Source organism: Vanessa atalanta, chromosome 18, assembly GCF_905147765.1.
Source record: "Vanessa atalanta chromosome 18, ilVanAtal1.2, whole genome shotgun sequence".
In the NCBI taxonomy this organism is placed as follows: Eukaryota; Metazoa; Arthropoda; class Insecta; order Lepidoptera; family Nymphalidae; genus Vanessa; species Vanessa atalanta.
Genome location: NC_061888.1, coordinates 8576271 through 8590518, shown reverse-complemented (window position 1 = coordinate 8590518; position 14248 = coordinate 8576271). Strand labels below are relative to the sequence as shown.

At 31.7% G+C, this 14248-nt stretch overlaps 1 protein-coding gene across 1 annotated transcript; it reads right to left on the bottom strand.

Moving 5' to 3' along the window:
- Positions 1-3931: 3931 nt before the first annotated feature.
- LOC125070727 (odorant receptor 43a-like) lies at positions 3932-13819 on the bottom strand. The gene is made up of 8 exons (XM_047680668.1): positions 13482-13819; positions 12817-12954; positions 12381-12549; positions 6938-7050; positions 6076-6175; positions 5237-5341; positions 4328-4483; positions 3932-4060 (listed from the first exon to the last, which is right to left on the bottom strand). The coding sequence occupies exons 1-8, from the start codon at positions 13817-13819 to the stop codon at positions 4004-4006; spliced, it is 1176 nt and encodes a 391-aa protein (XP_047536624.1). The 3' UTR covers positions 3932-4003.
- Positions 13820-14248: the final 429 nt, after the last annotated feature.

Here is a 14248-nt window from a genome sequence, read left to right as displayed (position 1 = left end):
CAAGGCGTGCCGTATCCACATCAGTCAAAAGTCTAATTTTTTTTACCGCATAGGCTGCAGAGCTAAGTCTATTCGCCAATTTATTTATATGGGGGCCCCATTGGAGCTTAGAGTCTATTGTCATACCAAGGAACTCTGTTGATTCTAAAACATCTAATGCTTCCCCGTTTAAACGTACACTCGTTTTGACACATCTTACATTGGGAGTAGTGAATTTAATACATTTAGTCTTTTTACTATTTAACATTAAATTATTAACACTAAACCAATTTACTATTTCAGAGAGAGTATTGTTCACATCGTCATATATCGAAAGACGTCTTTTTATTTTAAAAATTAAAGAAGTATCATCAGCAAACAATACTATCTCGAGTTTATCACCTAGGAGATGTGGCAGGTCATTTATATAAACAAGGAAGAGAAATGGTCCAAGAATTGATCCTTGAGGGACCCCCACAGTAACTGGAGACCCGGGAGATCTCTTTCCATTGACATCAACCCTCTGAATGCGATTGCTCAGATACGAAATCAGAAGACTGAGTGCAGTGTCCCTAATTCCATAATGACGTAGCTTCCTGACCAAAGTTTCATGTTGCACACAATCAAAGGCCTTAGATAAATCACAAAATATCCCTAAGGCATCCTGTGACTCCTCCCAGGCCCTGTAAATATTTTTAACGAGCTCAACACCAGCGTCAGTTGTCGAGCGACCCCTTGTAAATCCAAATTGTTTCTTGTGTAGCAACTTGTTATTGTTAAAATGTACTAGCATTTGATTTAGTAATAACTTTTCAAAGATCTTACTAAGAGTTGGTAGTACAGAGATGGGCCTATAGTTGTTGGGGTCTGATGTACTACCTGATTTAAATATTGGTAATACTCTACTATGTTTCATGAGGTCAGGAAACACGCCACTAAGGACACATTTATTAAATATAGTGACAAGGTAGGGTGCGATTACATCAATTATTGAATTGACTACCTTGACAGAGATCCCCCACAGATCGGCCGTTTTCTTAATATCTAGTGATCTGAAGGAACTTATTACATCACTTACACTTACTGTATTAAATTTAAAGCTAATATTACATTCTTCCACATGGTTTTTTAATAATGATTCAGCAACGGTAGGAGAGGAATTTAATGAGTTAGTTGTCGAAAATGGAATGTCAGCAAAAAAATTTTCAAAAACAGTTGCAACATCCCCATCTGAGGAAAATAAATTGTTGTCAATAGATAAGCTAAAGTCGGAGATGTTATTTTTGACTCTTCCAGTTTCACAATTAATAATTTTCCATGTCATTTTAATTTTATCAGGTGCCTCAATAATTTTTTTTTTTATATGCAATGATTTAGCTGTATGACATACACGTTTGAATAGTTTAGAGTAGGCACTAACATAACTGATAAATGAAAAAGACCGGTTGTATGATCTTTCACTATAAAGTTCATACAACCTCTGCCTACTCTTGTGAATTCCGACAGTCGCCCAATCATTAAATTTAAGAAAATTCCTAGAATAGACTGTCTTGGAAGTAAATATGGCATTAAATTCTGATTTAATTAATTTAAAAAAATTGTTATAAAGCTCATTAGAATTATCATTTAATTGTAAATATGAGAGCTTTGCCATGATATTACTTCTGAACTTCTCAATTCGATACAAATTGATTGGAACAAATGTCTGTTTTAAATCCTTAGCATTATTATTTATTTGCGAATTAAATGAAGCGAACTGTCCACAATGATCAGAACTTAACATATTTATAATACATTTATGATTTGGTACACAGTTGGTAAATATGTTGTCAATACATGTTCCAGTGGATTCAGTGATTCTAGTTGGCTCTAAGAATAAGTTAATGAGGTTATATGAATATAATAATGATCTGAATCTAATACTTATGCTACAGTTTTCTAATAAATTTATGTTGAAGTCACCACAAATAAAAATATATTTACTTGATCCAGATAATTTCAATAATGCACTTTCCAATATTTTCTCAAATGCTTCATATAACCCGCTAGGAGGTCTGTATACGCATACAACAATGACATGCTCAAGCTCTGCACAGGCTATTTCAATAGTCTGCTCAATAGAAAGGCTCACAACATCCTTACGTTCTTTAAATTTTATATTTTTGTTAATAAGTATTAATGAGCCACCACGTATAGCTTTTTTTCTATTGAACATACTAGCCATCTGGTGACCACTGAAGTTAAACATAAACTGATAATTTACAAGCCAATGTTCTGTTATACATAAAATATCAATGGCATTACTGTTTATGAATAACTCAATTTCTAAATCTTTTCCTGTCATTCCTTGAATGTTTTGGTGCACCAGGTTTACAAATTTACTATTATTATTGTTTTGATTATTTCTAATTTTAAGATTTAGGAATTTATCCAAGGTTAAATTACTATTAGATAAATTAATATTAGTATTAATAATACTTGAGCCAGAGACTACCTCTTTTGTCTTAAAATTCAATTTAAATTACTTTTATCAGTGTTAATATAAATTAAATTGTTATTTTTATTATGCATATGATCCTTGGTAACATTAGGCATAAAATAATTATTGATATTGTGAGCAATTAGGTTACCAATTTGTCTTCTCGATTTTATTGGTAGGTACATAGTACCCTCTGCCAACTTAAATCTATATATGAATTTATTAATGTCAAATAACATAAAATCATTGCTACAATGTCGGGTCAAATTGTATAAAGATACATTTAAGTCATAAATATGTAAATTCTGTGCATCTGTCAAGGTATGTGAATATGGAAATGTACTAATTATAAATTTGCATTTCTTTTGATTTTGAATTTCACATAATAATTTTATATCCTTAATTAGATTATTTTTGTTCAGAGACAAGCTGTCTCCATGCATTAATACAACTATATTATTGGAATCCAGATGCATAGAACTTATCTTATTTATTTGGTACTGATAGGTTGCCCCGGGTGAGCATGTATTGACTACATTTTTTATCTCATTTTTTAGTATTGAGCCAAAGCCCTGACCTAACTTGACCTCTCAAAGACCTCTCAGCTAGACAAAAATAAGTAATTCTATACATATGAATAAATAGTTAAAAGATATGGTACATATCAAGAAAAAAGATTAACCGAGAGTTTCTGAAATGAGCAAAATCAGGTTAACTAATACGACTCAATACTCAACGCTCATTGGTAGCCTATTGCGTCATCAGGTACTCTCGATTCTTTTTTTAAATTTAATTTATAAAAGGAGGTAAATTTTGTAAGATTTGACAACGTAAATAATTTTTGTACATAACATCGCAACTGCGTTGTTTACTTTGAAATATAAAAAGTAATGCAGTCAATTTATATACTTGAAATAATACAAACAAAACTTATTATTTGAGTATTCAGAACTATCGATATCGATCTATCGCAATATAAATAAATAATATGTAGGTATCCTGTAACTGTGTGAACTATTGTACGTAACAGCCATTTGCTTTATTGTAATTTATGAAGCATATCTGCTCCATCGTAAAACTTTTTATATATTTTTGTATCTTGCTGATAAAAACCTAGTTAATTAGAATATTTTTTGACAGCGTTTTTTTTTTAAGTATTGCCAGTATACAAGGTTTAATTGGTGGTAGGGCGTTGTGAAAGTCCGTTTGGGTACGTATATTCTATATATATACGAGATATTCTACCGCCAAGCAGTAGTCAGTATATCACAAGGAACATAACATCTTAGCGCATCGGCGATGTGAGGATTGTTTATTATTTCTTACAGCGCTATTGTCTATGGGCGGTACTAATGAAGATGGCCCATCTACTTGTACGCCTATATAATAGAGAAAAGGAAAGCCGATTAATTTTATATTTGTTTTTAATATTATGAATAAAGGATTATACACCAATAAAAAAAGTTGTTATTAATAATTTATTTCATCTACATTCTACAACATTTAATGAATATTGTTATTTGAACCCGTTTAAGCCTCATAGATTTATTTATTATTAGCTTGATTCAAAACGGCGAAATACGAATAAGATGTTCGTAGAATCTGCAAAAGAAAAGTTTTACATGTTTTTTAAGTTTTTAATATTATTATTTGTAAAACAAATCCTCGCAGCTGAAGTTTAACGTATGTAATAAGAAAGGAATTTGCAGCTATATTCAATCTACATAGACATTGAAAATAACGCTCTTGAAATAAAATATAAAGGAACCCCCATAGAAAGACAGAAAACAAATAGCCCTTTCCTACAAGATCAGAACCTACGAATTTCAATCCAATAATATAGTTCAACAAATGTTATGGTATACTTACAGATACAAAAGTAGGCCGCGAAAGGGGAATGTAATGACCGGCTTTAAAGATAATTGGTCTTTTCATTGTCTCCATCGCAATGAGAAGAGATCTTCTGAACTTTGCACCCTGTTCGTACCATGGACATTGGTACAAACATTCGCGCAACTTTTCGCTCTGAAAATCCAATTAAAAGAAAAACAAGTAATATAACAAAAAACTAAAATGTTGCAACAAATAAAAAATATTCTAATAATTTATATTATTTTGATAAAATAATTAGTCTTGACTGAGGCTGATAAGCTGACATTTGGAACATAGCTAAAGTAAAGTTGATGAGAGGGGCTTAGCTTTGCATGTATTTTCCTCACACGCGGCCAGGTGGGAAAACTAGCATGAATACTTAGCAACCGAGGATTTGGCAGATGAATAAAAATCTAGATGCACTATATTAAGCAATCCGATACAAAACGTTAAAGATCTCACCAGATTGCCCTTAAGGAACAAAAAAGGTAAGTTTGGTCACCGATCCTCACACAACACCGAAACTCATTGGGATACATTGGTATAATTCTAATCAAGTGCGAACATATGATTTTTAATTAAGTTGCCATTATGTTATAATTCAGTAGATTTATAAAAAGAGTCATAAAAAACGTTTACTACTTTAATTAAAACATTACGTAACCTGCTAATACACCTACGTACGTATGAAACAAAAGCTGTACCCAAAATGGATTTATTATTGTCAGTACAAATTCATTCTCGACGATTTATTTTATCAAACGTATGAATTTTATATATATATACATATATATCGTAACTTTGGTTGGTTATTATAAATCGTAATAACCCGACATTTTTTATAAGAGTCATATATATCTCAGTTATCAAAACAAATTTTTAAATACTTATGGAACATGTTTTTACTGTAGTTGTGAGTTCGCTTCCGCACCAGCAGTAGAGCAATAACTGGGACAGCATGGTGACCATGTAGACCAACATCGAGTAAAACTGCAAGCTGCTTGTTTCTGCCTATTGATAAATGACAAAAAATATACAATATACTAATGATATCATTATGACTTCGTTATAATCATCGAACGTAATATAAAAACCGAAACAAAAACTTACGTAAGTAAACAGTCATACGAAAATATAGATCTATCTATTCGAAGGCGCTATTCTTCATGTTAAATTATTAGTATAGGAATTAGTATACGTGAGTGTCGTTCCTGCTTACAAGATGTCTTAGTGTGTTTGAGATAACTAAGAGTAAATACAGCAAAAATTACAAATTACATTACATTTTAAGTTGATTGCTTGAAAAATAATTAATTTAATTTGGCGATGCGCGCTTTCCTGAGTGAATAGGTCTGTAATTATATGTCAAGTTAACTTTGAACTGTATTACAATGTCTATGTGTAAACTCTTAATGTGCTGGCTGCCTTTAGATCTAAATTTCCTTATATCTATAATGACTGAGAGCTACCACACAAAAACATGTCACAACTCACAACAAATTCATACAATGTGCAATGTCGATTTTCACTCTTACCGCAACGTGCCACGTTACGACGTTATAATATATTTATGCGTGGTAGCCCTGACTCGTTTTCGTTCCGAAGCTTCCGGACAGCTGTAGACAGCACATTCATGTGTAGCGATAGAATAACCCATGCGCAGGCTTGCAACACCTACCTACAACCAGGCTTGCACAAAAACCTACGACTATAGACTAAAACATTAATAATAATTAATTACTTACAATAGTAATACAGAGCCCTATGACACAGATTATAATAACTGTACCGCTTAATTGGAAAAAAATGTTCGCGTGATATGTGTTTTCCAATAATTCAATGAATCTGGAACAAAGTATTTTAATTACTACATTTATTTTGAAAATAAAACAAATATGTATGCAAAAGAATCTAAATGTTGACCGACATCTACAACGATCAACGTCATATTTTATCAAAATCCAAGGAATTATACGCCTCTTGTAAAAGGTTTGAAAATCCATTGGTTCATTTTAGAGATTATTGCAATCAGATAGACAGACAGACCGACATGGCAGGGCACCTTGGTTTAATAATATATGTATATTGATTTTCATATGTCAGATTGAAGAAGCAAAACTAAAAAAAATAATTGTAAGAATCACTGATCACCACCGCCCATAGACAATGACGCTGTAATAAATAATAACCATTCCCTACAATTGCTACAATGCGCCACCAACGTTGGGAGCTAAGGTGTTATGTCTCTTGTGCCTGTAGTTACACTGGCTCACTACCCTTCAAACCGGAACACAACAACACTAATTATTGCTGTTTGGCGGTAGAATATCAGATGAGTAGGTGGTACCTACTCAGACGGGCTTGCACAAAGCCCTGCCACCAAGTCAAAATTGCATTAAACGCATTATTTTCAGCTTCAAGTCAGTTTGTGGAAACTTTAAACATTTACTACCTGTTTGTTGTGTTATTAAATACTTGGTCGTAATGCTTTATGTCATATAATTATGATACCTACCGAGTATTATTACAAATTGTAATTGTTCGAAAATAGAAAAAAGCGACCGAATAACCAGTGAATCCTCAGATTTAATATATAAGATATGAAACCTTATAACAGCCTGGTGCTGGCGAATACACTCAACAAATAACTTATTATTGTCTTCGATTATTTCACTATATTCCTCTTTTTTCAATTTCGCCGACATTGGTGCATTTTGTATCTACAAAACAAACCAGATTAGAAAGAATATTGAATTGAATTTAACTTATATGTTAATAATGATTGTTGGAATATTACAAAAATCCAAGTCTCCACAGATACTAAATAATTAATTAGTTATTTGATTACATGTTTACATTCATTCAATCTTTCACTCACTCAATTATTGTTAAGATACTCGGTTACTTTGTGTCACATTAAATTAAACTGTCGAACAGTGCAGACGTGTTTTTCTTTCTACCTGCGACCCATTTTCACAACAGGTTATGGGCCCAGGCCACGTGCCATAATTTTATTAGTTTATTCGAAGTAGTCAATCTAAATTCCGTTATTTTAAATTCAAAAATGGATTCACGAAATAAAAGGAATATACAACAATTTAATGGTGACCGTTACAGTACTTGGAAGTTTCGTATTAGATCACTTTTAGGAGAATTGCAAGTATTATCCGTGATTGACGAAGAACCGCCACATATACCGAACGAAGAGTGGAATAAGAAGAATATGATTGCAAAAGGTACGATTGTTGAGTACTTAGGTGATGCATTTTTGATTTTTGCGAAGGGTTCCGCTACAGCGAAATCTATAATGGCCGAATTAGACAAGATTTATGAAAGAAGAAGTTTGGCTACGCAATTGGCACTGCGCAAACAATTGCTTAATTTGAAATTACAGCCAGATGTGACTCTTTTCCAACATTTCAATAATTTTGACAATATTATAACGGAATTAATTTCTGCCGGTGCGAAATTGGATGAGATGGACAAAGTATCGCACTTGTTATTAACACTACCCACATCTTACGACGGTGTTATAACGGCGCTAGAAACGCTAGGAGAAGAACAATTGCATCTTACTTTCGTTAAGACCCGTCTTCTCGATCATGAAGTGAAATTAAAAGCTGATACAACGACTGAACTCAAAGTTTTACATACATTTACGAAGAAGAATACCTTAAAAAATAAACCCGGATTTGATAAAAGGAAATCACATTATTATAATTACAACAAAAAATATACAGGAAACACGACACATAAGATATCAAAATTGTATTGCGATCATTGTGGACGACGAAATCATGTGAAGAAGGATTGCCGTTATTTCAAGACGATGCAACAAAATGGCGGTAGTAGCAACAATCAAACGCCAACTGTAAATACATTACAAATATCCAATAACGAGGAGAGTTTCGCTTTTATGTTATCAAATTGTAAGTTGTCTAATTCTTATCACAATTCTTATAATAATACAATTGTTTTTCTTTTAGATTCGGGTGCAACTGACCACATTGTAAATAGTAAAGATTTCTTTTCATCATACTCAGAATTAATGTCTCCGATAAAAATTGGTGTCGCTAAAAACAACGCTAGCATTCCAGCTCTTGGTAAAGGCCAGATTCACGTCACTACTAATTTGGGTTTTCAAGGATCAATTGATAATGTCTTATACTCGCCTGAGGTACCGTATAATTTGCTTTCCGTAAATCGTATTCAGCAAGCAGGTATGTCTGTTATTTTTAAAAGTAATAGTGTTTATATTTACAAAGATAACAAGTTATTAATGACTGGTGTTAGCCATAATAATTTATTTAAATTAGACTTTCAAGTAACGCGATGTCAATATAATTTAAATTTATCTCAGACTTCTAAATCTTATGAACTGTGGCATAAACGTCTTGGCCATTTAAATAAACAAAAATTTAATATTCTTAAAGGTTTAATTGATGATAATAATGTAATTAATGATATTACTCCTAGTGATGAATTGTGTGAATCATGTATACTCGGTAAACAATCACGACTACCATTTGCCAAATCAAAACAAAAATCGGATAACAATAGGCCCCTTTTTATAATTCATTCGGACATCTGTGGTCCTATTACGCCAACTACATTTAATGACAAAAATTACTTTATAACTTTTGTTGACGATTTTACTCATTATACAGTTACGTATTTTAATGAATTCTAAGTCGGAAGCATATAAATGTTTTAAAGATTATGTATCTAAAAGTGAAAATTTGTTTAATTTTAAAGTTGTTAATTTGTATTGTGATAACGGTCGCGAATATCTTTCAAATGAATTCAAAGAATTTTGTGTTGACAAAGGGATAATGTATCATTTAACGGTTCCCTATACTCCGCAACAAAATGGTGTATCAGAAAGAATGAATCGTACATTGACCGAAATGGCAAGATCCATGGTTATAAGTGCGAAATTAGACAAAATATTTTGGGGTGAAGCTGTTTTAACAGCTACATATTTAACAAATATTTTACCCACTAAAAGTCTAATAAATAAAACACCATATGAGTTGTGGCATAATAAAAAACCGAAAATAAATCACTTAAAAATGTTTGGTTCTACTGCATACGTGCACCATAAAACTAGAAAAACTAAATTTGACGAGAAATCTATTAAATCAATATTAGTTGGTTATGATGCAAACGGGTATAGATTATTTAACGTTGAAAACAATGAAGTGTTTATAGCCCGCGATGTTATATTTGACGAATTAAATTTTGAACAAACACGACCAATTCGATGCAGTAGTGACAACAATAATAAAGTGATTCCCTCAAAAATTAGTAAGCCCGAAAATGATTCGGCAAAACTAATAAGTCAACAACAAGATACTTTGAATGAAACTTCTTTTGAAAATCAGCCAAGTAATATAAGGCGCAGTGAAAGAATTCGCAATCTACCCCCCCAAAGATTACAAACAAATGAATGATCCTGATTTACTGCTATCTCTAATTACTATGCAATCTTTACCTTCATGTTATAAGAATATTTTTAATAGACATGATTCCGACAAATGGTTAGAAGCTGTAAAAAATGAAATTGAATCACTTCGCAGCAACCAAACGTGGACTTTAGTTGAAAAACCAAAAAATGTTAATATTGTTAGTTGCAAGTGGGTGTTTACTATTAAAAATAATGAATTAGGCGAACCTATACGCTATAAAGCTCGATTGGTTGCTCGAGGTTTTACTCAGGAGTATTTACAAGATTACGATGAAACGTTCGCACCAGTAGCACGGATAACTACTTTTAGATTTATTTTAGCTTTGGCAAATCAATATAATTTACATGTCCATCATATGGACGTTAAAACGGCATTTCTTAACGGTATATTAAAAGAAAATATCTATATGGAAGTACCAGAAGGTATTATAGCTAATAATAATCAGGTGTGTAAATTAAATAAAACATTATATGACCTGAAGCAGTCATCCAGGTGTTGGTACGAACGTTTTGATCTTGCTCTTAAAGATATGGGTTTTAAAAACTCCGAAGTTGATCCTTGTCTTTACATATTAAATAAAAATTGCATAGATAAAAACGTTTATATTGTTCTGTATGTTGATGACTTAATAATTTCTACTAAAAATTCTGATTCATTACAAATGTATAAAAATAGTCTTATGCAAAAATTTCAAATGTCAGATTTAAAAGAAATAAAATTATTTCTTGGAATTAGAGTTCAAAGATCAAATAATACAATTTCTTTAGATCAATCTACATATTTACAAAATGTTTTAAATAAATTTTCTATGAATGATTGTAATCCGTCAAAATCACCTTTTCCATGTAAATTAAATTATTTAGCTTTAAATTCGGATGCATACTACGATGCACCTTGTAAAAATGTCATAGGCTGCCTTATGTATGCAATGCTTTGCACAAGGCCAGATATTTGTGCTTGTATTAATATATTAAGCAGATATCAGTCTAAAAATAATGAGGAATTGTGGAAAAATTTAAAACACCTTTTACGTTATATAAAAGGAACAGTTGGGTTAAAATTAGTGTATAATAAATGTGATTTTAAAGAAATAATATGTGGGTATGCAGATTCTGATTGGGGAGGCGATCAAAACGACAGAAAAAGTACAACAGGCTATTTGTTTAAAGCTTTTGATAATTGTACAATATCTTGGAAAACACAAAAACAAGCTACTGTCGCCGTCTCCTCAACGGAAGCTGAGTACATGGCTCTTTTCGAAGCTGTAAAAGAAGCAGTGTGGATAAAATCACTGCTAAACAGTATTTCTATCCAAATAAAAGAGCCTATTATAATATTTGAAGATAACAATAGCTGTATTTGTATTGCAAATAACCCCACGGACCACAAAAGGTCCAAACATATAGACATAAAGTACCACTTTATTAGGGAAAAAATCGCCGACAATATAATAAAGTTAGAATTTATTTCCACAGGAAATCAACTAGCTGATATATTTACTAAGGCGATGCCCTCGAACAGATTTCTAGAATTAAGAAAGAATTTAAAATTAATTTAATTCAAAACTTATGTGAATTTTGTAAATTAACTTAAATGTGTACTTGTCTTTTTGAGGGGGACTGTTGGAATATTACAAAAATCCAAGTCTCCACAGATACTAAATAATTAATTAGTTATTTGATTACATGTTTACATTCATTCAATCTTTCACTCACTCAATTATTGTTAAGATACTCGGTTACTTTGTGTCACATTAAATTAAACTGTCGAACAGTGCAGACGTGTTTTTCTTTCTACCTGCGACCCATTTCACAACAATGATAAATAGATCTGTGGAGAATATTTGATAGCAACAGTTGCTATGCCCTAACCGTAATAGGCCCAATGATCAATCCTAAAATGACTTAAACTGAACAGAAGATATAATAGTTGCGTGTAGTCTCTCATCAACTTTTGTTGGGATGGCAATCCGGCACGATCGTTAACAAATCATGCGCAGGATTGAAAGCTTTATATGTTCTGCGAGTTAGGGGAATGTAACACTGCTGCTACCTATATTTTCTTCATCGCTGAATTCGGAAGTAGGACCAACGGCTTCACGAACTTTCCGAGCCACGTGAATACTTTAAACTTCTACATTCCGAGCGGTCTCTGACAGTTTTTCGACTGAAAACCCCAATAACATTTTATCGGCCTAACCTAGAATTTGTACCCTGGACCTTGGGATCTGCGGCCTTATATTTAGTCAATAAAATAACGGCACTCTAAAACTAAGTAACTTTAAAAAAAAAGTGACTGAGTCGAAATAATTGTTGTTATCTTCTAAACTAATCAATTAAATAATGTATCGAAAATGTTTAAAACAAAAATATATTTGCAAATACTTTATAACAGATATTTTTTATTAGATACTTATAAAAGATATTATTACAGATATAATACCAATCTCAACATTTATTTACTGTTATTTAAAATTCTTACAAACTTGCATTGGCTAACAATATAGAGACTGAATCTACAATCATTCTGAACGAACATCTTAGTATGAACGAATCATGTATTGAGAATAATATATCACATACCTTTTGTATTTTATTTATAATGATTTCTATTTGTGCGCAGCCGAACATGATCATGGAGAGGCTGATGCTGTCAACGGAGAAGAATAGCAAGGCACTGATGTAGATACTGATGACTTGATATAAATAGCCCATTATAAACTCCGAAAACTTCAATGGGTCTAGAGGCATCCTGGATATGTATTAAAAGTATTATAAAATATGTACACTTAAAACCATACACTATTATACATCAAGGATTAACGAACCGCTGAAGTAATTTTCACAAAATTTTACGTTACAACAATGTAACTTTTGAATCACGCTTCGTAAAAAAAGCGATTGTAAGAAAAAATACTATAAATAAATCATGGCATAAAATATTGTATTATTAGTAGACTAATATAAGTAGGTAGTATAATATCTTCCATATTAAAAGTTAACAATGTGTTAATTTTACCAAATCTTAAAAGGAAAACTCCTGATTTCCGGGCTGTCGAACCAGGGCATGATGGTCCACAGTGTGCAAGATATTAATGCATTAACTAAGAAAATGTTGCATAACTTTTTCACTTTGCCAGCTTTCGTTAACAATAATCTGTAAATTTAAATCATAGAAGTACATAAACCTAAATTTGACTAAGGTGGTCGTCAATGTTACAATGCGAAGTTCCTAATTTTGGGCTAGTTTGTACTGGAAATTACGTGACTTGATTAATTTTTGGGTAAGAATATCGGTTTCTCCAATGAAAGTTATTGGATAATAGCAAAAATTATAGATCACCGAAATTGCCATATTAACAGCCGTGCATTTGGGGATAATCAGCAGCCGAAATATGAAATCCTCAAATATTATTATGAAGAAACGGCAGCATCGAATAGGGATCGTGGGTTGAATCCCTGTTAGAATTTAGAATTATTTTCGCCAAAATACCAATAATTATTTACCAATAAATACTATTTAATTTTACAATGAATTAGATAAATTAATTTTGTATTCATTGAAATTTTAAAATCACAAATCGTAATAAAAATCATAAAAGATTTTGTAATATTCATAAACTTCACGTTGATTTAAATAAGTATATCATAAAGGGAATTTTAGTAATAAATAAAAAAAATTACTTGTCATGATAAGAAGATTGGGATTCGAAGATATCAACTACCATAAAATCGAGTAACTTTATTAAATTTCTTTTATTGTTAATAAATACTGCGATTTTATAGCACACCGCGGCCTGAGTGAAAAGCAAATTTGAAGCCTCGGAGACCTCATTTAGATCTCCCCAAACTAACAAAATATATACTATTTCGAGTAATAAAAAAGAATACTGCGTTAGCAAAACAACGAATCTGACCACGTAGAACGAAAGAGCATTTTTTGTAGGCGGCAACCAAATTGATAAAACCATAAGAATTTTTTTAGATCTTGAGAGAAATATGTCCATATTATTATTGGTCATCTTTTGCGATTTTGAATAATTAACCTTTGTCAGTGGTCTTATATTTATATGCTGGCACTGTGTAGGTATACGTATACTGCCTATAGTTTATTACTTACATTTGGGCTGTTCTTTTTAATAAGCTTTTATTTAACTTGCAATGTTGATTCAGTTCCGATGACATTGCATTTTTAGGGTTAACATGACATCATTCTAGGATTATTTTTTTGGATTCTTAGGATTAAATAAGTTAAAAACAAAGGAACTCCTCAACGCTCAACAGCATATACACGAACTTTTAAAAATAATTTAATGATTAATTGATGATTGTAATAAACAAGAGTAAAAATGAATTGTTGATGAGTTTTTAGTAAAAATGAGTATTGATTGTAACATCATACATGTTATGATACTTTTCACCCACGTCAGACTAAATTTAACGTTGTTTAT

Bases quoted from the DNA above. Each gene is read 5' to 3' on its own strand.
- LOC125070727 (XM_047680668.1), bottom strand. From the start codon at position 13,819: ATGACCAATAATAATATGGACATATTTCTCTCAAGATCTAAAAAAATT. The intron at 6,176-6,937 runs GTTTCATATCTT...ACTTTGTTCCAG, and splicing joins CAGCACCAGGCTGTTATAAG to ATTCATTGAATTATTGGAAA. The intron at 5,342-6,075 runs GTAAGTAATTAA...ATTTATCAATAG, and splicing joins TAGGGCTCTGTATTACTATT to GCAGAAACAAGCAGCTTGCA.